Here is a 21443-nt window from a genome sequence, read left to right as displayed (position 1 = left end):
CTGGCGATTAGGTGCCTGACTCTGAGGGTGTGAGTTTGAATCCCGGATGGGACTCAACCCAAACAGTACTAGAATCTGTACTTTACTAAGAAAGTGTAATCCCAAATATAACATATGTTACATTTGACCACTTTCTAAAATGGCATTGTGTATTTCAGGTTGATTAATGTTTAAAATGTGCAAAACTTATTTTCTGAATTTCGGGTGGCCATGTAAATAGGGGTTGAGCAGGTGCTTCTGTGAAGAATTTTGGACTATATGACAAATGTTTGAGTTCAGCTGAGTTGGATTTTATGCCACATTGGCATTTTGTCATACAGTGACGAGACCAAGATTAGCAAACATACAATTTTTAAGTACGAGGCTTAAATGAGTTTCTTAAAATACATATTTATTCATTACATTATTATTTACAAACAGAAAAAGTCATAGCACACAACTTATGAACAAGCCAACAGTCATACACATTACATAGTTACAGTTTATGATACAGGTCAACTTCCCTCAGGTGGTTCAGACGAGATGCCCACTCACGCGGGAAAACAGATCTTCAGATGTATGGCTTCTTAATGTGAATCCTTGCATTGAAAGGTCTGACAAATGTGAAATTGCAGGCAGTGTGCATATAGTATGTGACTATATGACAAATAGCAAGTTGCAGTGCCAAAACACTGTGTGAGAAACAGGACTCACTTGGCCCAGCCCAACACCAGCACGGATCTCTTCAGGACGAGGATCTGACCAACATCTGCAGGCTGTCCTCCAGAACACTCCAGGCTGTGGTAACAGTGGCCATTGAAGTCCCACACCTACAGACACATCATCATCATCATCATCGACGTCCCACACCTACAGACACATCATCATCATCACTGAAGTCCCACACCTACAGACACATCATCATCATCATCATCGACGTCCCACACCTACAGACACATCATCATCATCATTGAAGTCCCACACCTACAGACACATCATCATCATCACTGAAGTCCCACACCTACAGACACATCATCATCATCATCATCGACGTCCCACACCTACAGACACATCATCATCATCATTGAAGTCCCACACCTACAGACACATCATCATCATCATCATCGAAGTCCCACACCTACAGACACATCATCATCATCATCATTGAAGTCCCACACCTACAGACACATCATCATCATCATCATTGAAGTCCCACACCTACAGACACATCATCATCATCATCATTGAAGTCCCACACCTACAGACACATCATCATCATCATCATTGAAGTCCCACACCTACAGACACATCATCATCATCATCATTGAAGTCCCACACCTACAGACACATCATCATCATCATTGAAGTCCCACACCTACAGACACATCATCATCATCATCATTGAAGTCCCACACCTACAGACACATCATCATCATCATCATTGAAGTCCCACACCTACAGACACAACATCATCATCATCATCATTGAAGTCCCACACCTACAGACACATCATCATCATCATTGAAGTCCCACACCTACAGACACATCATCATCATCATTGAAGTCCCACACCTACAGACACATCATCATCATCATTGATTGAGTCCCACACCTACAGACACAACATCATCATCATCATCATTGAAGTCCCACACCTACAGACACATCATCATCATCATTGAAGTCCCACACCTACAGACACATCATCATCATCATTGAAGTCCCACACCTACAGACACATCATCATCATCATCATTGAAGTCCCACACCTACAGACACAACATCATCATCATCATCATTGAAGTCCCACACCTACAGACACATCATCATCATCATCATGAAAGTCCCACACCTACAGACACATCATCATCATCATTGAAGTCCCACACCTACAGACACATCATCATCATCATTGAAGTCCCACACCTACAGACACAACATCATCATCATCATCATTGAAGTCCCACACCTACAGACACATCATCATCATCATCACTGAAGTCCCACACCTACAGACACATCATCATCATCATTGAAGTCCCACACCTACAGACACATCATCATCATCATCATCATTGACGTCCCACACCCACAGACACATCACCACCACCATCCACCTCCTCCTCCTAATTGCCATTGTCATCATCCTCATTACCATTTTAGGAATAAAACCCATGCCTTCAATGTGATGAGCAAAATCTTTCAACACATGGGCCGTTACCCCCACTACCTGTGACGTTATGAAGCTTTTCCCACATGACAACCGCCCAATGCCTATATGGTGTCTACCTTAACGGTGCCGTCCGTGCTGCCGGTGTACAGCCGAGTCTCACTCGGGTCCTGAGTGATGCATGTCACCTCCGAGTTGCCATGGGAACTGTTGAACTGCTTGACCTTCTGACCTGTGTCAATCAGCCACACGATGATGCTCCCTGCCTGGCACACACTGACAACCTGGAACAACGAGTGAGTGAGTGAGTGAGATTTTGAGAGATTGAGAATTCTCAAACAAATCTGAGTAACTGAGGGAATGAGCGGATGTATGACTATGGCAAGTTCCCAGCGTGAAGCTACGACACACTTCTCTAGTAAAGGGCATACTCACCTGGTTGTGCATGTTGTTATACAGCGCAGCTACGACAGTCTTCTTGGTTGTACGTGTTTATGTACAGCGCAGCTACGACAGACTTCTCAAGTCAAGCACACATTCACCTGGTTGTATGTGTTGTACAGCGTAGCTACAACAGACTTCTCAAGTCAAGCACACACTCACCTGGTTGTATGTGTTTATGTACAGCGCAGCTACGACAGACTTCTCAAGTCAAGCACACATTCACCTGGTTGTACGTGTTGTACAGCGTAGCTATGACAGACTTCTCAAGTCAAGCACACACTCACCTGGTTGTATGTGTTGTTGAACAGCGTAGCTACGACAGGCTTTTTAAGTCAAGGGCACACTCACCTGGTTGTATGTACTATTGTACAGCGTAGCTACGACAGACTTCTCAAGTCAAGCACACATTCACCTGGTTGTACGTGTTGTTGTACAGCGTAGCTACGACAGACTTCTCAAGTCAAGCACACACTCACCTGGTTGTATGTGTTGTTGTACAGCACAGCTACGACAGACTTCTCAAGTCAAGCACACATTCACCTGGTTGTACGTGTTGTACAGCGTAGCTATGACAGACTTCTCAAGTCAAGCACACACTCACCTGGTTGTATGTGTTGTTGAACAGCGTAGCTACGACAGGCTTCTCAAGTCAAGGGCACACTCACCTGGTTGTATGTACTATTGTACAGCGTAGCTACGACAGACTTCTCAAGTCAAGCACACACTCACCTGGTTGTACGTGTTGTTGTACAGCGTAGCTACCACAGACTTCTCAAGTCAAGCACACACTCACCTGGTTGTATGTGTTGTTGAACAACGTAGCTACGACAGGCTTTTTAAGTCAAGGGCACACTCACCTGGTTGTATGTACTATTGTACAGCGTAGCTACCACAGACTTCTCAAGTCAAGCACACACTCACCTGGTTGTACGTGTTGTTGTACAGCGTAGCTACGACAGACTTCTCAAGTCAAGCACACACTCACCTGGTTGTATGTGTTGTTGTACAGCACAGCTACGACAGACTTCTCAAGTCAAGCACACATTCACCTGGTTGTACGTGTTGTACAGCGCAGCTACCACAGACTTCTCAAGTCAAGCACACACTCACCTGGTTGTATGTGTTGTTGAACAGCGTAGCTACGACAGGCTTTTTAAGTCAAGGGCACACTCACCTGGTTGTATGTACTATTGTACAGCGTAGCTACGACAGACTTCTCAAGTCAAGCACACACTCACCTGGTTGTAAGTGTTGTTGTACAGCGTAGCTACGACAGACTTCTCAAGTCAAGCACACACTCACCTGGTTGTATGTGTTGTTGTACAGCACAGCTACGACAGACTTCTCAAGTCAAGCACACATTCACCTGGTTGTACGTGTTGTACAGCGTAGCTATGACAGACTTCTCAAGTCAAGCACACACTCACCTGGTTGTATGTGTTGTTGAACAGCGTAGCTACGACAGGCTTTTTAAGTCAAGGGCACACTCACCTGGTTGTATGTACTATTGTACAGCGTAGCTACTGACAGACTTCTCAAGTCAAGCACACACACTCACCTGGTTGTACGTGTTGTTGTACAGCGTAGCTACGACAGACTTCTCAAGTCAAGCACACACTCACCTGGTTGTATGTGTTGTTGTACAGCACAGCTACGACAGACTTCTCAAGTCAAGCACACATTCACCTGGTTGTACGTGTTGTACAGCGTAGCTATGACAGACTTCTCAAGTCAAGCACACACTCACCTGGTTGTATGTGTTGTTGAACAGCGTAGCTACGACAGGCTTCTCAAGTCAAGGGCACACTCACCTGGTTGTATGTACTATTGTACAGCGTAGCTACGACAGACTTCTCAAGTCAAGCACACACTCACCTGGTTGTACGTGTTGTTGTACAGCCGAGCTACCACAGACTTCTCAAGTCAAGCACACACTCACCTGGTTGTATGCGTGTTGTTGTACAGCCGTAGCTACCACAGACTTCTCAAGTCAAGCACACACTCACCTGGTTGTATGTGTGTTGTTGAACAGCGTAGCTTCTGACAGGCTTTTAAGTCAAGGGCACACTCACCTGGTTGTATGTACTATTGTACAGCCGTAGCTACGACAGACTTCTCAAGTCAAGCACACACTCACCTGGTTGTATGCGTGTTGTTGTACAGCGTAGCTACGACAGACTTCTCAAGTCAAGCACACACTCACCTGGTTGTATGTGTTGTTGTACAGCACAGCTACGACAGACTTCTCAAGTCAAGCACACATTCACCTGGTTGTACGTGTTGTACAGCGTAGCTATGACAGACTTCTCAAGTCAAGCACACACTCACCTGGTTGTATGTGTTGTTGAACAGCGTAGCTACGACAGGCTTCTCAAGTCAAGGGCACACTCACCTGGTTGTATGTACTATTGTACAGCGTAGCTACGACAGACTTCTCAAGTCAAGCACACACTCACCTGGTTGTAACGTGTTGTTGTACAGCCGAAGCTACCACAGACTTCTCAAGTCAAGCACACACTCACCTGGTTGTATGTGTTGTTGAACAGCCGATAGCTTCGACAGGCTTTTAAGTCAAGGGCACACTCACCTGGTTGTATGTACTTTTTGTACAGCGTAGCTACGACAGACTTCTCAAGTCAAGCACACACTCACCTGGTTGTACGTGTTGTTGTACAGCGTAGCTACGACAGACTTCTCAAGTCAAGCACACACTCACCTGGTTGTATGTGTTGTTGTACAGCACAGCTACGACAGACTTCTCAAGTCAAGCACACATTCACCTGGTTGTGCGTGTTGTTGTACAGCCGCCAGCTACCACAGACTTCTCAAGTCAAGCACACACTCACCTGGTTGTATGTGTTGTTGAACAGCGTAGCTACGACAGGTTTCTCAAGTCAAGGGCACACTCACCTGGTTGTATGTACTATTGTACAGCGCAGCTACGACAGACTTCTCAAGTCAAGCACACACTCACCTGGTTGTACGTGTTGTTGTACAGCGTAGCTACGACAGACTTCTCAAGTCAAGCACACACTCACCTGGTTGTACGTGTTGTTGTACAGCGTAGCTACCACAGACTTCTCAAGTCAAGCACACACTCACCTGGTTGTACGTGTTGTTGTACAGCGTAGCTACCACAGACTTCTCAAGTCAAGGACACACTCACCTGGTTGTACGTGTTGTTGTACAGCGTAGCTACCACAGACTTCTCAAGTCAAGGACACACACTCACCTGGTTGTACGTGTTATTGTACAGCGTAGCTACCACAGACTTCTCAAGTCAAGGACACACACTCACCTGGTTGTACATGTTGTTGTACAGCGCAGCTACGACAGACTTCTCAAGTCAAGCACACACTCACCTGGTTGTACGTGTTATTGTACAGCGTAGCTACCACAGACTTCTCAAGTCAAGGACACACTCACCTGGTTGTACGTGTTATTGTACAGCGTAGCTACGACAGACTTCTCAAGTCAAGGGCACACTCACCTGGTTGTACGTGTTGTTGTACAGTGCAGCTACGACAGGCTTCTCATGCGACATGATGCGATCTCTGATCTCCACCTTCATGTCCATGGCAGTCAGCTGGTAGTTGAAGGTGATGAACAGACGGTTTCGGTCATTTCCGTTGCGGTCCTTGCCCTCGTCAAAGAACAGAGTACTCTGAACTGGAAGCAAAAGCAAGGTTGGAATCTAAATGATTCTTGGAACTTTTAAATGGTTTCTTTTATTCCTTGGCAAACTTTTTCTGTGACTTCAGACTGTGACTTTCTAATTATCTCCCTTCCTGCATAAATATAAATATTTCTCTACCCTCCCCAGGGAGTTGAGTGTGAAAATTCACTCAGCAATATTCTAGACGCTTTGGTCTGTAAATAATAAAGTCTTTAGAAACATTCCAGTCATCAACAGCATGAGCATTGATCAACGCAACTGGAATACGATGACATGTGTCAACAAAGTAGTGGTGTTCCGATTAATTGAAATAATCGAAGATTGGTCGCAGTGACTTAACGACCAAGCAATCGATCATGTTTTCTCATAATCGAACACAAACAATTCAGGAACACTTGTTTTCATCAACAATATTTTTCACAAGGTTGGTTTTGTCTGTTACATTTCATAAGCACTACAAGCGTTCCAAGTCATGATTGAATTCATCTTAAAGATTCCAAGAAATTTATGTTCCTAACATACTAGTCATCCTTTAAAGATGTGAAATTCTGCAAAATAAACCAACAAAATAACTACATGTTTTTTTGCTTATTTTTTGGGCATTAACAAATTTCAAAAATGACGCTAACCAATTATTTTCGATGGTTGATCGGTGGTAATGAACCAATCATCAATTATGAGATTTTAACCAATTCCCAACACTACAACAAAGTCAGCAAGTTGGATCCTGTTATGACAAGAATGGTTGCTGAAGACTGGAATCTTCACAGGCTGGTGCGTTAGGACTTCCTAATATCATTGTTCAGGTAAGTTGGTCCAAGAAAACCAGGAACACCTTCGCTGTGTTAAACTGTGTCTCACTCAGGCTCTTTATGAACCAGCAATCAACCCGTTGCACACAAACACCTGTGTCTCACCTTCAGGTCCCTTGGGGAACATGCCGGCCAGCCGCTGTATGCAGACTTGCAGCTGGACGTCCCACACACGCAGCACCTTGTCCTTGGAGAAACTGATGAGCTGCCCCCTGCTGGTGATGAACTGAACCTGCACCACGCTGGCCATGTGACCTCGCAGCACCTGCACGTCGGGAGGAGGAGTCAGTGGCTTCAGTGAGTGGACAGGTATAGAGAATACTACACTCGGTCTCATTACATACGAATTATACGAAACGAGCATTAAATTGACAAAATAGCATATTTTTTGTTAATATTTTGGTTTCAAACTGAAACCGGTTTCATAAAGAGGTTGCGGAAGAGTTTGTACTGTAGTGCAATATTTGCATGACGTCACACTGTATTGACGTCACTGCCTTGGTAACCGACGTCACGATGCATGTCAGTTGTCATCGCCTTGTACAGCCTCCTACAGTAAACTACTCCGTAGCACCCCCGTTTCTTGGTTTGCAGTTGCTTCACTCGGTTAACATCACTGGTGGAAACATTGCGTTTATGTTTTTCGACGGATATAATGTCTCAGTTCGACTCACAGCGATGTTTACATTCCCACAATGCATTTAAGTTGTAGATTGAATGAATTCACGTGTTTGTTATGAATGAAAAAATAGTTACGTCAGAATGTGACCTAATTGAGAGGTCATCGGTTATCCAATCAAATCGTTAGAATCTCAGGTCAAGTCGTTATGACACAGGTCAACGCTATACGACACTCGTGTGACACTGAGATTAGTATGCAACTACCCATACGTTGACCTCGTGGGTAATACAATGCAGTACCAGGCCGGACTTACTTTGGGATATCTTCATCAGCAATTAAAGGTAAGTTTAGCTGAAGGGGTCGTTGTCGGCACAGGTACTACAGATATGTACCCCAGGTACGTTTCTGTATACAGACATGTACCCTAAACAAAGTCAAACTACAGAAACGTATCCGGTACCCGACGGACGAGTCCATATTCCGAGACCCAATACCGAAACCGTATGTATAGTTTGGCATGAAATGCATGTGGACCCGGTTTTTTGTAAATATCTCTTCATCCAATGACCCAATCGATCTCAAACTGTGCAAGTGGATGTTTTGTCAGACAACCTAATCACATTGTAAATCACCGATTTTATGCATTTGTATTAAAGAAACTGTCTATGTAACTGTCAACAAAATAAACAGCAGAACGCAGAAGGCTTGCAGAGGGAGGGAGCCAATGACCTGTAACAGCGGTAGTGTTGGGTCATAAAGGTAAATGCACGTGCAGTTCATGATAGTTACCTGTGCACTGCACAGTGATAGACCGTTTGGATCATTCACATTGACTACTTCTAGCTGTCATCATGAAAGCTTATTCAGATGATGCTTAACGTTTAACTAGCAATGTGTTGAATTTTTTTTAAAAAGAGAGCAAACGTAGCAAACCGATTTATAAGGTGTCAGATTACATGAAACGTACAACTTTTGCTCTTGGCATGAAAAAGAACATCGTGCTAACAATTGTGAAAAATAAACCAACAACCAATAAACAAAACCTTGTACAAAAAGGTGCATCCAAAGTTAGATTCTTTTGACATCAGGGTCATCAGCATAGCTGACCTACATTGACGAACGTTGACCTTTATGACCCAACACTGCCGCTGTTACAGGTCAATGGCTCCCTCCCTTTGCAAGCCTTCTGCGTTTTCTGCTGTTTATTTTGTTGACAGTTACATAGACAGATTCTTTAATACAAATGCATAAAATCGGTGATTTACAATGTGATTAGGTTGTCTGACAAAACATCCACTTGCACAGTTTGAGATCGATTGGGTTATTGGATGAAGAGATATTTACAAAAAACCGGGTCCACATGCATTTCATGCCAAACTATAGTTGTTCCCGTTCAGCTGATTGCGAGTGGTGTACGTTGTGCACCGTGAAATATTCGTTATACTGTGTATGCTCTTATATAACGCAATCAAATGCATCTAATACAACAGTATGACAGTTCCGATCAAGAAAACTCCACAATGCAGAATGGAATCGTCCTAGGGTACTTTTCTGTGTTCTGATTATGGCCAGGGTACGTTTCTGTATACAGAAACGTACCCGGGGTACACATCTGTAGTACCCGTGCCGACAACGACCCTTTCAGCGTAAGTTTACCTTCCGATTATGGTCACCTTACTAGTAACACCATCAGAATAGGGATTTGAAACAACTTTCCTTATGTCACCTATAAAAGACCTACCAAAGAAAACTTTCTCACTGTGTAGAAAAACACTGAATACTCCACCTTAATTATGGAACTAGCAACATAAACATAATACCTCACTACTGAAACAGTAACAACGGCAACTTTAAATCGCTAAAACTGGATTAAAAAACAACTTCAAAGAGGAAGTCCCGACTGCATGTTGACATTTTCCAGCTTGGACAAAAGTTACATTCCCTTTTTAAGTATTTCTGTTGTGTTATTTGGCATATATTATCATACTTGAGTGCACACTTGTTTTGTTTACTTTCCATTCATATGAAATGACTGAGAGTAATTATTTCGACATGTTCAATACTTTTTCTACGTGAGGCGATTCATGGTTGCTTGGAAATTTGAAACAAGCGCGGCATGTAATACGCATGTGCAGTAGAGGTAAAAGTTCGCTGATATAAAATTGTTGCAGTTTTAGAGTCTTTCGTTGCCGTTTTACTGTTTCATTAGCAAGGTAATATCTTTATGCTGCTATTTCCACGATTACTGTGGAGTTTTCTGCGTTTTTCTGCACAGTGGGAAAGTTTTCTGTGGTAATCCTGGTCATGTAGGGTGACTACCTGATCCCGTTTGTCGCCTCGTATGACAAGCATGGTGACCGATGATCCATATGTTCTGTGAGACCAAGGATCATTACCTATAGGCCCCTTTTCGATTAGAAGGTTTTCTTTGGTAGGCCCAGAGGCCAAGATAAGCTGCGTATCCGATAAAATACGCATAGAATATTTCCAATTACACATTGAAAAATAATTGTGGCATACCAATTACGCATTTAAAATGTTAGATACGCAAAAAGTTTAAAACAAATGTGTACGGAATATATTTATAAAAATCGCTTGCGTAATGAAAAAATCATCGATTGCTGTCAAGTTGTACTGTTAGTATAGGACCAGTGTTGTACTGTCAGTATAGGATCAGTGATTTTTTATGAAATCATTTCCATTATATTTAACTTTGGTTTGATTAGGTATAACATAAGGCAGAACATACCTGCTTAGTAAACTTACTCAATGACATAATACTTAGGTGAGTAATATGACTGAAATACGCACATATTTGAAAGCAGTGGGTAACGGAAAATGAAATACCCACTCAACATTCATAATACCCACTCCAAATAATTACAGTGGGTACAGTACCCACATGAGCTAAATCTTTATCTGGAGCTCTGGGTAGGCCTGAGTACTAGAGATCATAGTGAAGGATCCTGTTACCGTCACTAAACCATGGAGCACCTACCCCACTCGGCTTGGACACAACGTAGGGGTTCCACAGACACACGTGGTTGTTGACGCCCGCAGTAGCTGAAACACAGAGATGGATCAACACATGTTGATGAGACGTACACCAATAACACACACTGATGACACAGACACACAAGAACACACATTCATGACACAAGACACTGATGGAATACATATGGATGAAACACACACAGTTGATTGGTTGGTTTGGTGTTTAACGCCGCACTCAGCAATATTACACTTTATGGCGGAGGTATGTAAACAATCGAGTCTGGACCAGACAATCCAGTGATCAACAGCATGAGCTTCGATCTACTCAACTGGGATACGAAGACATGTGTCAACCAAGTCAGCGAGCTTGACCACCTGATCTTGTTAGTCGCCTCTCGCGACAAGCATGGGGTACTGACGACCATCGGATCTTCACTGAAGAAGTACACATTAATGACAGACACAGTGAGAACATCACCCTTATGAAACTCTATCATTTTAAAGTTATGACACTTTGGAAGCATACATTCACTTCATTTGTACCTTGAACATTTCTTCTATTCTTTTTTGAATGATTATTTCAAGAAATACCTCAGACTATAAACACAACTCCCCCAAATTAATAAGAAATGTTAATAACTACAGATACTCTGCATTCACATAACCTCACAAGATGGCGTAGAACACCCAACGGCGCCAAGGTTTTCAGAGATAACGGACTGAGTCCAGCCTTACATTTACCTACCTATGAGATTAAGACGATCATAGTAGTCAAATGAGTTGACGCCCTGAGATATAGTGAAGTCAGATCTGAAAAAAAGACAGCATCAGATTTCTAAAAAATTTAGAAACACAAAGATATGCAGGGGTTCGATTTTTTTTTAAAAAGCCACTTGCCACAGGGCAAGTGACTTTAAGAAAGCAACTTGTCCTGACTAAGTTTCCACTTGCCCTGATTTTATGACACAATCATGATGATGTAATTATGAAAGAATAAATCAACATGGTATTTGATGTTAATGTTTACTGGACTATTTATTGAAAAGTATTATCATTGCGAAATTTAATAGCTACATTTTGAGCAGATATGAAATTATATGAAAGTTTATTTGCAGTTTGAAACCATAAGTGTAAATTATCTAGTAGCCCACGGACAAGTAAGATACCATTATTTGATTGCCCGAAATGAAAACTGACTTGTCCCGGGCGTCGGGCGATGGGATTTTTGAACCCCTGATATGCTGAAGCATTGATCTGTTTGTTGTATAGGTTGGCGCAAACAAATTCATATTTTATCTAAATATGAAACCTAGATCAAAATATGAATGACATGGTGATATAACCAGCCAATGGCAGGTCGCTTTGACAACAGCAATGACAACGAGAAGCTTTGTTCAGATATCATCAATTTGTCAAAAGACCCCCAAAAAGTCCAAGATGTTCATTTTTCAAATCAATTACAGACCCAAACCAATCTTTAAAAAGGATTTTCAAAATTCTGTCGAAAAAAGCATTTTTAATTCTTCTTGTTAGTCATATTTGTAAAATCAAACAGAAAACAGGTCTGGTTGAATTTTGAAAATGAAGCAGTGTTTTCCATGAGTACTTGTGATGAAGATGAATTCGACTGACTTACTGCCTCTGAATCTCTTTCTTTACTGGTTGAGCATCCCTGAAACAGACATCAGTAGCTTTCATACACAGGTTGGTTGGTTGGTTTGTTGTTTAATGCCACAATCAGCAACTTTCCAGCTATATGACAGTGGTCTGTAAATAATTATGTCTGGACCAGACAATCCGGCAAGTGATAGCATGATTTGTTTGTTATCTAACACTGCACTTTTTATTATTATTATTATTATTATTATAGGATATTTATATAGCGCACATATCCAGGCAACTAGTGCATGCTCAAGGCGCTGGTATTTTCCCCTCAATCATTGGATGTCAACCTCAACGGCACATCGCATTATCAATCTCAACTCCCTGGGGAGTATACAACTCTTGCAGCCACCAGGCGCACCAAGTTATTGTGGCTTTCTCATCCTAACGAGGTACCCATTCACAGCTGGGTGGACTGGGACACATAGTCACAATACTTTGTCCAAGTTCACTGCACGTTGCTGTACCCGCACCTAAGTGTTTGCACGTATTCATGTGGCCACCATCTGGTCATCTACCAACGGATTCGTGGGTTCTTTTAAGTGCACAGGGTTGTGTACTGTACACTAGGGGTTGTGACAACACTGAAAGAGTCTGCACACAAAGTTGACTCCAAGGTTTTTACACCTGGTCACAGGTGGGCTCGATCCCGGCACCTCAACCTCGCTGGATCACTAGCCTGGCGTCTTAGCCAGCTCGCCCACCGCGCACCACTTTGCAATTTTGCAGCTATGGCAATAAGTCTTGACCAGACAATCCTGTGATCAACAGCATGATCATCAATCTACACACTTGGGATGTGATGACCTATGTCGACAGCAAGTCCTATTGGTCTATTTGCCTGACTACCCGATCCTATTGGTCTATTTGATTGACAGATGTATGTTTTTCCATCCAGCCAATCACAACCCACCTTATCATTTCAATGCTTTGATTGACAGATGTATGTTTTTCCATCCAGCCAATCACAACTCACCTTATCATTTCAATGTTTTGATTGACAGATGTATGTTTTTCCATCCAGCCAATCACAACTGCGTTCAAGGTGGTAGTTGCACAGCTAATAAAACATTCTAGATAATGAGAGTACCGAACTGCAAAATAATCAAAAATGTATAGTTAATTCTGGGTGTTGGGAACAAATGTCAGAAGCAGTAAAGACTCACTACAAACAGCCATGATACCAGCTGTTTGCAAAGGTTGAGCATATCCCCACAAATGTCACGTCATAAACACATGCAAAGGCATGCCAAATTTCTATCTGAACTGAGTAAGATGTGATACAAGCAAAAATTGATAAACGCCTCAAACACTTTTTTTCATCAAAAATGGAAATATTCTTTTTCAAACATTTACTACGGACTTTAGCATTGTCATCCCAATCAAATTACTTTCAAACAGCACATACGACAAAGACAGTCTGTATATTCAGTATGCTGGCTTTTCACTAAATATTTCTAAATAGAAATATGAAAAAGATTTCAAATCAGTTAAATTTAGTGTAGGTTTTTGAACACATGTCACATACATTTGTTAAGGTTGTACCAGGCCTGATAATGCCGTGCCAAAACGCTTCCTCGACTAGCAGAGTGTGTGGTGACTTTTAATAATATTCCTGTTATATGAAGGAAAGCCCAAAGTGTTGAGAGAAGGTTGCCTCTCGGCTGAAACATCATTGGATTCTTGCTGATCTAAGTTACACAACTCTGCATGGTAGGGCTGGCTAAAATGATCGATAATCAGATATATCGTCGATAGGAAAAATTATTATTGATTATAGATATGAAAATAGTGCTATCAATAATATTATAGATCAACTTTTGTGACAGAAAAAAGTTTAATTTTCTCAGACGATATGCAATATAAGGACCTTATTCATGTCTGTTATTAAATTATGTTCAAGGCGCTGAATAATTTTGTTAATAATCTATGCAAAAAACATGTCGCCACTCACCAGTGATGTGAAAAATATTCAGACATTTTTGGCATTTTTGCTCAAAGTTACGTCGCCGATATTTATCAATAATCAGTTGATATCTAGTTTATGATTATCATTCTCTATGGTCTGTATCAACAGCCAGCCGTAATACACGCAGGCTTGGCCTCTTACTGCTAAAGTGATGGATGAATCTTTGGGAATCCTGTTTTAACACCACACTCTAATATTCTACACAGTTTGCACACTCCGGCGGCGCAGCAAGGACTTAGCATAACATCACTGCCACAGGCTAATTTGCGTATCACATGACCGGACTTTTCTCTTGTTTGTAAACAAACATGCATATTCATAAGAAGAAGAGACTGGGCTTACGCAAGCTTTTCGGTGTGCTCTTCACAATGTTTTACATTGTTACATACATATTCTTCCACAACTGCAGCAGTAAGGTTTATGACAAGATATATTTAGATATCAAACTTGCTGCATCGTTTGCTCTCCGTCGGCTTCGATGACAGCACGTGGAGCCGCAAAACTTATGTAAACAAAGGATCGCTACGCAAATCGAAATAGTGTTACATGTTTTAGGATATTTTCTCAGTGAAACTAAACCATTCTATCAAAGATGTTTACTTAGATGCGTAGACTCGTCAAAAATAGAAGAGTTAAGAAATAAGTACATCATATTGAATGGACTGTGTAAGATGTGACAATTCGTCACATCTTTCTGGCCTGTGACAGAGGTACTATGCTGGCTTGCCGCATGGAACTCTGGGTAGGAGAGTGCACAGTTTGGTCACTAGACAAAATACTGATGGAGGATGTCTCGGAAACCCAATGTTTTGAAGATTGGCACTGACCTTCTCTGACCCATTCCCCCTTGGCCTTCTCTCCATGTCCCTCGTACTTGGTGTAGGTTGCGTTCTTGTATCGACCACCCACAATGTCTGCCAGCCGCACGTTCAGACACGGCTCTGGAACACAATCAGTCATACATCTCATGACGGCAACGCATATACAGTAAAACCCTATCAATCCAGACACCTTGCATTCTGGACAATTGAAATGGGACACAATACAGACAAACTTTATGGACAGCAACTTTCACGAGTGCAACGTTCCAAAACAGATTCCTGTACCATGGTCATGCAGGAATGTGCCAGGAAGTGGAGGGTATGTATATACCCAAGTCTGGACCAGACAAACCAGTGATTGTTATTACAAGTCATGTCCCAATCAAAGATACCATCAGCCTGATTACAGGCCAGCACTTGTTGTCACTATAGGTTACCAAGGTCATAGGTCACAAGGTCATAGGTCACCAAGGTCATAGGTCACAAGGTCATAGGTTACCAAGGTCATAGGTCGCCAAGGTCAAGTAATTCAAGAACATCACATGTTCATACATATTATTAGCTACCTACAATATATTCACAAAAGTGAAAAATATGCTTGAAAATAAGAAAAAGACTACATGGCTTTAACATTTTGCAATGATGGAAAACAAAATTCTCTCTCTGCTACAAATGATTAGAAGGTCAGCTTAGTCTACATGCAGCTACTGACTAGATTCCCCTGTTGGAGATTCACTGACGTTATTTGCCAACAGCAGCTTGATCAAACACTGAAAAGGATTTAAAAGGGAATACTGTTGGTTCCCAAACATGGAAGTCATCTTGACCCCCTCCCTTCTTCAAGGGAAACATATGTAGGGCTGGCCGAAAAAGATTGATAATCAGAAATATTGTTGATAGGAAAAATTTTAAATGATTATCTATACAAAAATAGTGTCATTGATAATATAGTACATAACTTTGGTGATAGAATAAAGATTTAATTTACTTACACAATACGTAAAGTTAGGTTTTGATTCATGGACTGTTTCTAAATTATGTTCAGGACGCTGTTTCGTTAGTCATTCATGCATAAACATAAACATAAACATAATAATGGATAGCATTTTTATAGCGTAAATCTCTGCAAAGGACTCTTTGCGCTTGCTTTGTTTTTCCCTTGTTCACTGGATGTCAATCTCAACGGCACATCGTATCGTCAATCTCAACTCCCTAGGGGGAGCATACAACTCTTGCAGCAACTAGGCGCACCGAAGTGTCACCGCTCACCAGTGATCACAAAAGTCTTGACTTCTTTCGGAATATTTTTTTCATTTATACTCAAGGTTATTTCTATATTTATCGATAATCAATCAATCTTTAGTTAATGGTTATTAATCTTTATGATCTATATCGATAGTCAGCCCTAGTCATATGTACATAAAAAGGGTCATTTGAATAAAACAAGAATTAACAAAAGTATTGACCCCGCAAATGGGACAACTGAATGTACTATAGAAAGTATTGACTCCAAATTTGATTATAAACTATTTCTATTAGTATCCAAGCATATACATCTTATCATGAGAATTGGTTGACTTGCCATTGTGTCAAATCAACCCAACTACAAAAATTAAACTGCAAATTTTCATCAAATACGTACGATTTCTTCGCCAGGATTTGACTACAGGACTGAGTGTTACCTGTTACAGCCTGCTAACCTAGATACCTTAGCTTCAAGCAAACATTCTGTTTTGTCTAGTAAGATCCACTAGTAATGGTCTCATAACAAGATCCAAATTAGCATCAGGTACTTACAGCAAAGTTTAGCTATAAGTTAGTTGACTAACAACCCTATACTGTTAGCATTATACAGTACAACAAGAAAATGTTGTCTGCTAGCAAGTAAACAAAGGGGGGCAACTCTTCACAAACTAATGAAAAAGGATTAACGGAGTTGTCTCTCTTGAATGAAACCAAGCACTTGACAGCTGGTCAAGGTTGTTTATACTAGAAATCCAATTAAACATATTCCTAATATTCTCAATAGTTTCTGGTCATACTATATAACAAGGTGTACGTTATATGTCAGTTTGTTGTTTAACGATGCACTCAGCAATATTCCAGCTATATGACAGCGGCCTGTAAATAATCAAGTTTGGACCAGACAATCCAGTGATTGACAGCAATTCCTATGCAATTGGGATACGATGATGCGTGTCAACCAAGTCAGCAAGCCTGACCATCCGATCTCGTCAGTCGACTCTTACGGGTTGCTGTCGACAGATTCTAACCTGGATCTTCATGGGTTGTATGTCATGTGTCAAAGTACACATTGAATCGTGGCCTTAGTTGGCCATGCTAGCTTCTTACAGGAAACCAGTATTTCGTGGGGTCAATTCACCACATTGAATCGTGGCCTTAGTTGGCCAAGCTTACAGGAAACCAGTATTTCATGGGGTCCAATTCGAAGCTGGACTCCCAACTTACATGGCCAGCCATGGGACCAGCTTTCTCCGATGTTGCTATCACAAACTACATGTGCTACCAGTAACCATGCATTCTCTTCCCACAGAGGTTACTAGTCATTTCTTCCTACGAACCTCTGTTCTAATACGGCCCTTTCATGGTGTGAGTGTTCAGGATTCGTGATTGGTTGCAATCAGATTCAGTTGTGCAATCAGCGATGTTGTTTCAAAAGTGATCATTCGCAAGGCCTCGGTTATTTCCGTATACTTCGGGAAAACTAGAACGTCTTTCCCTGCGCGATGCGCAAACGTTTCTTATAGACAAAACTCAGTCATATAAATGGCGGATCAATGGTGTCTCCATCGCCCTCGTTGACAATGGACAAGCTAAGCCATTAAATGTCTTGTGTGTCACATCAACACACGTTCCTGGCAGAGGAGGGATATTTGTGACCCAACATTTGCTTGTATTAGTCAAGTTGATGTAACACATATTCTCATTGGACAGAAAGAAGAGAGATAATTTGTGTTGCGACTTTTTGCCGCTAGGGGATTTTACGAGAACTGGGAAATATTCAGTATTAGAAAAGAGGTTCGTAGGAAGATATGACAAGTAACCTCTGTGGGAAGAGAATGGTAACCATGTGGTTGGTTTCTTGTTTAACGCCGCACTCAGCAATATTCCAGCTGTATGGCCACGGTCTGTAAATAATCGAGTCTGGACCAGACAATCCAGTTATCATCATCATGAACATAAATCTATCTAATTGTGACATTTGACACGTGTCAACCAAACCAGCGAGCCTGACCACCTGATCCTTAAAACAAGCATGGGTTACTGACGGCCAATTCTAACCCGGATCTTCACAGGTTGTATGTCACGTGTCAAAGTACACACTGAATCGTTGCTGTAGTTGACCATGATAGCTTCTTACTGGGAATCAGTATGGTTCGTGGGGTCCAATTTAAACCTGGACTCCCCAAGTTACAAGGTCAGCTATGGGACCACACACACACCCACCCCATGCTGCTCTCACAGAGTACATCTGCTACAAGCCAGTAACCCTGTCGTTGACCATGCTAGCCTCTTACAGGGAACTAGTATGGTTCCTGTGCTCCAATTCGAACCTGGACTCCAAAGTTACAGGGTCGGCTTTGGGGCCAGTTTCATTCCCATAGACTACCCTGAAGTTGACAAAACTAGCCTCTTGCAGGGTCGCTTCTTACAAGGGTCGAACCTGGACTCGAACCCGGACAGGAACCTGGTTACAAAGTCAGCTATGGGACCAGCTTGCCCCATGTTCAAGTCATAGACTACCTATGCTGTCCACTACAAGCCAGTAATCCTGTCCAAGCCTATCTACAGCTAAATCCACTATGACTACTGACTAGCTCCAATATGTCCTCTAGCAAGCAACTAACAGCTGACAGAACTAGCCGACCAGACTCTATCTACTCCATACAGAAATACCAAACCAATAATCTGAGACAATTGTCTTCGATAATTAGTTATTAAAAATAATATTATCAGCATGGCTAATCTGTTCAGTTTGACGGATATATAATTTTTTAAAAATCATTTGTCCTTAAAAGATATAAACAGGGCTTGTATTGTATTAGATTCTTATTTTGATTGTCCTTGGTGAACGTCCCACTTACAATAATTCAGTTATATGAAGACGGCCTGCATATATATTGAGAGCGAAGCAGACAATCCAGTGACTTATAAACCATGAGCAACATTGTACAATGACAGGCTAACTACAAAGTCACCATATCTGACCATTGATCTTGTACGTCATAGGGGGCGGTGGGGTAGCGTAGTGGTTTAAGCGTTCGCTCGTCACGCAGAAGACCCGGGTTTGATTCCCCACATGGGTACAATATGTGAAGCCCAATTCTGGTATCCCCCGCCGTGATATAACTGGAAAATTGCTAAAAGCGGCGTAAAACTAAACTCATTCACTCACTCACACGTCATAGATTGATATCAGGAGCAACAATGCAACAAGTTGCCTCCCAGATTGGGAAGAACCATTTCTAACCAAGAATCCCCACATGTTCATAAAGAAGTCTGTAGGTGCCGATAGCTCCGTGTTCAGATTAACGGCGATAATTCTACCTCTTTCGGATGATGAGATTTTAAGAGAATAATGAAACAGAATTAAAAATGTCTCTTTACAGGTTAGGAAAGTTATGCATGGGTACCCAGAAGAATAACATGGTCATGTGACTGTTAATTAGAGCTCATCAGGCAGCTGATTGGTCACTGATAATGATAATGTCGTGATATTATTATTAATATGGAGAATGGAATCGGGCATGTTTCGTGTCTATACAGCTCTGTATTCACTGTTTGACTCAGGGGTGGAAATAACCCATTGCCCGACGTCCGAGTGTTTTTTTCTGTCGGGCAAGCAAATTCGTATATCACACTGTACTGGCGTCCAGTTGACTTTCCAATGTTAATTATGTTGTTTGTTTATAAAGATCAACAAGAAAACGGCCGGTATACTGGAAAAAATTATCAGGGCAAGTGATTTTACATGTGCCACTGTACCAGAGTACAGTAGCAATGTTAAAGTTATTTCCACCCCAGTTGACTATCTGTATCTCAGTAATTAGAGAGAAGTCAGAGAGTGACAGGACACAAGTGATAGAAGAATTCAAGATGAGGATAAACGCCTGAAATAAACAGTCAGTAAACAAATTACATTAGATTAAGACAATACAGCTGCATTCTGAATACAACAACCACATAACATTCGAACAGGGAGGGGAAAACATCGCTACAGGAGGTGGGTATGTAATGATGGTACTTTTCATGGGTCATAGTGTAGATGAATTGTTGAATCTGTGACAACATGACCAGGATATATTAGACTGAAGCGTAACATACATCTTGATTGTTGTCATCAACAGTGTAGGAAAGATGTAGAAAATCTAGCCTGTCCACAGGACTGGCAGGTCAATTTTTTTACCAGTCCTGCCAAAATCTAGCCTGTCCTCCAAATATAAATAAAACACCTTTGCAGTAATATTAAGAAAGGTTATAATCATTATATATATGTCATTGGTTTGCTAAAATTGACCCGACATGAGGACGGACTAGATATTTTTCTAACCCGTCCGCCACAAAATTCACCCGTCTCGGACGTTGGGACGGGCTATCTTTCCTACACTGTCATCAGTTATTTTTAGGATCACGATCAATTACTGAGTTAACCTAAAGATCTGCACGACATCATTTTCTTTTGCATCATGGGCACTTGGGTACACGTCACACGCCCCATTCTTTGGTACATGTTGTTTGGGGCTTTTTGGGGGGGTAATTGCATTATCAAATAACTACATCACATCGTCTCAGGTAAACAAACAAGAGATCACAAACTTATTTTATGAAAATATGAATTTTGTGATGAACAGTTACCATTCTGGCCCTCCTGCTCAACATGGTGAGTGGGTTTAGTTTTACGCTGCTTTTAGCAATATTCCAGCAACATCACGGCGGGGGACACCAGAAATGGGCTTCACACATTGTACCCATGTGGGGAATTGAACCCAGGTCTTCGGCATGATGAGTGAACGCTTTGACCACTAGGCTACCCCACCGCCCACTCAACACGGTGACTAAAGTACCTCTGGGATCTAATGGTAACAGTACATCCTTCAGTTTTTCTAAATGAATAAGACAAGGTACATTGGGTATACAGCTAACCCATTAACATGTATGCTGCCAGGCAAATGGCTACATAACCAGAGTATGTGTGTGTAATCAGCAGATCCTAATACAGCCAGGGGCAGCAACTCTACATAGCTCTGCAAAAAGTAGATAATATATTATTAT

At 41.7% G+C, this 21443-nt stretch overlaps 1 protein-coding gene across 2 annotated transcripts in view; it reads right to left on the bottom strand.

Moving 5' to 3' along the window:
• LOC124256764 (WD repeat-containing protein 49-like) overlaps positions 1 to 21443 on the bottom strand; it is a 152569-nt gene that overhangs the window by 112506 nt on the left and 18620 nt on the right. For both annotated transcript variants that reach the window (XM_046690727.1, XM_046690726.1), the window contains 9 exons: positions 15156 to 15269; positions 13336 to 13453; positions 12334 to 12369; positions 11443 to 11507; positions 10702 to 10766; positions 7187 to 7346; positions 6084 to 6262; positions 2269 to 2433; positions 694 to 809 (listed from right to left, as the gene is read on the bottom strand). In XM_046690727.1, coding sequence (XP_046546683.1) covers positions 694 to 809; positions 2269 to 2433; positions 6084 to 6262; positions 7187 to 7346; positions 10702 to 10766; positions 11443 to 11507; positions 12334 to 12369; positions 13336 to 13453; positions 15156 to 15269 — 1018 coding nt within the window. The remainder of the gene's footprint in view (positions 1 to 693; positions 810 to 2268; positions 2434 to 6083; positions 6263 to 7186; positions 7347 to 10701; positions 10767 to 11442; positions 11508 to 12333; positions 12370 to 13335; positions 13454 to 15155; positions 15270 to 21443) is intronic.

Source organism: Haliotis rubra, unplaced genomic scaffold (genome assembly GCF_003918875.1).
Source record: "Haliotis rubra isolate DU_JTF1 unplaced genomic scaffold, ASM391887v1 Scf639, whole genome shotgun sequence".
NCBI classification, from domain to species: Eukaryota; Metazoa; Mollusca; class Gastropoda; order Lepetellida; family Haliotidae; genus Haliotis; species Haliotis rubra.
This window is presented reverse-complemented; position numbering and strand designations above follow the sequence as displayed.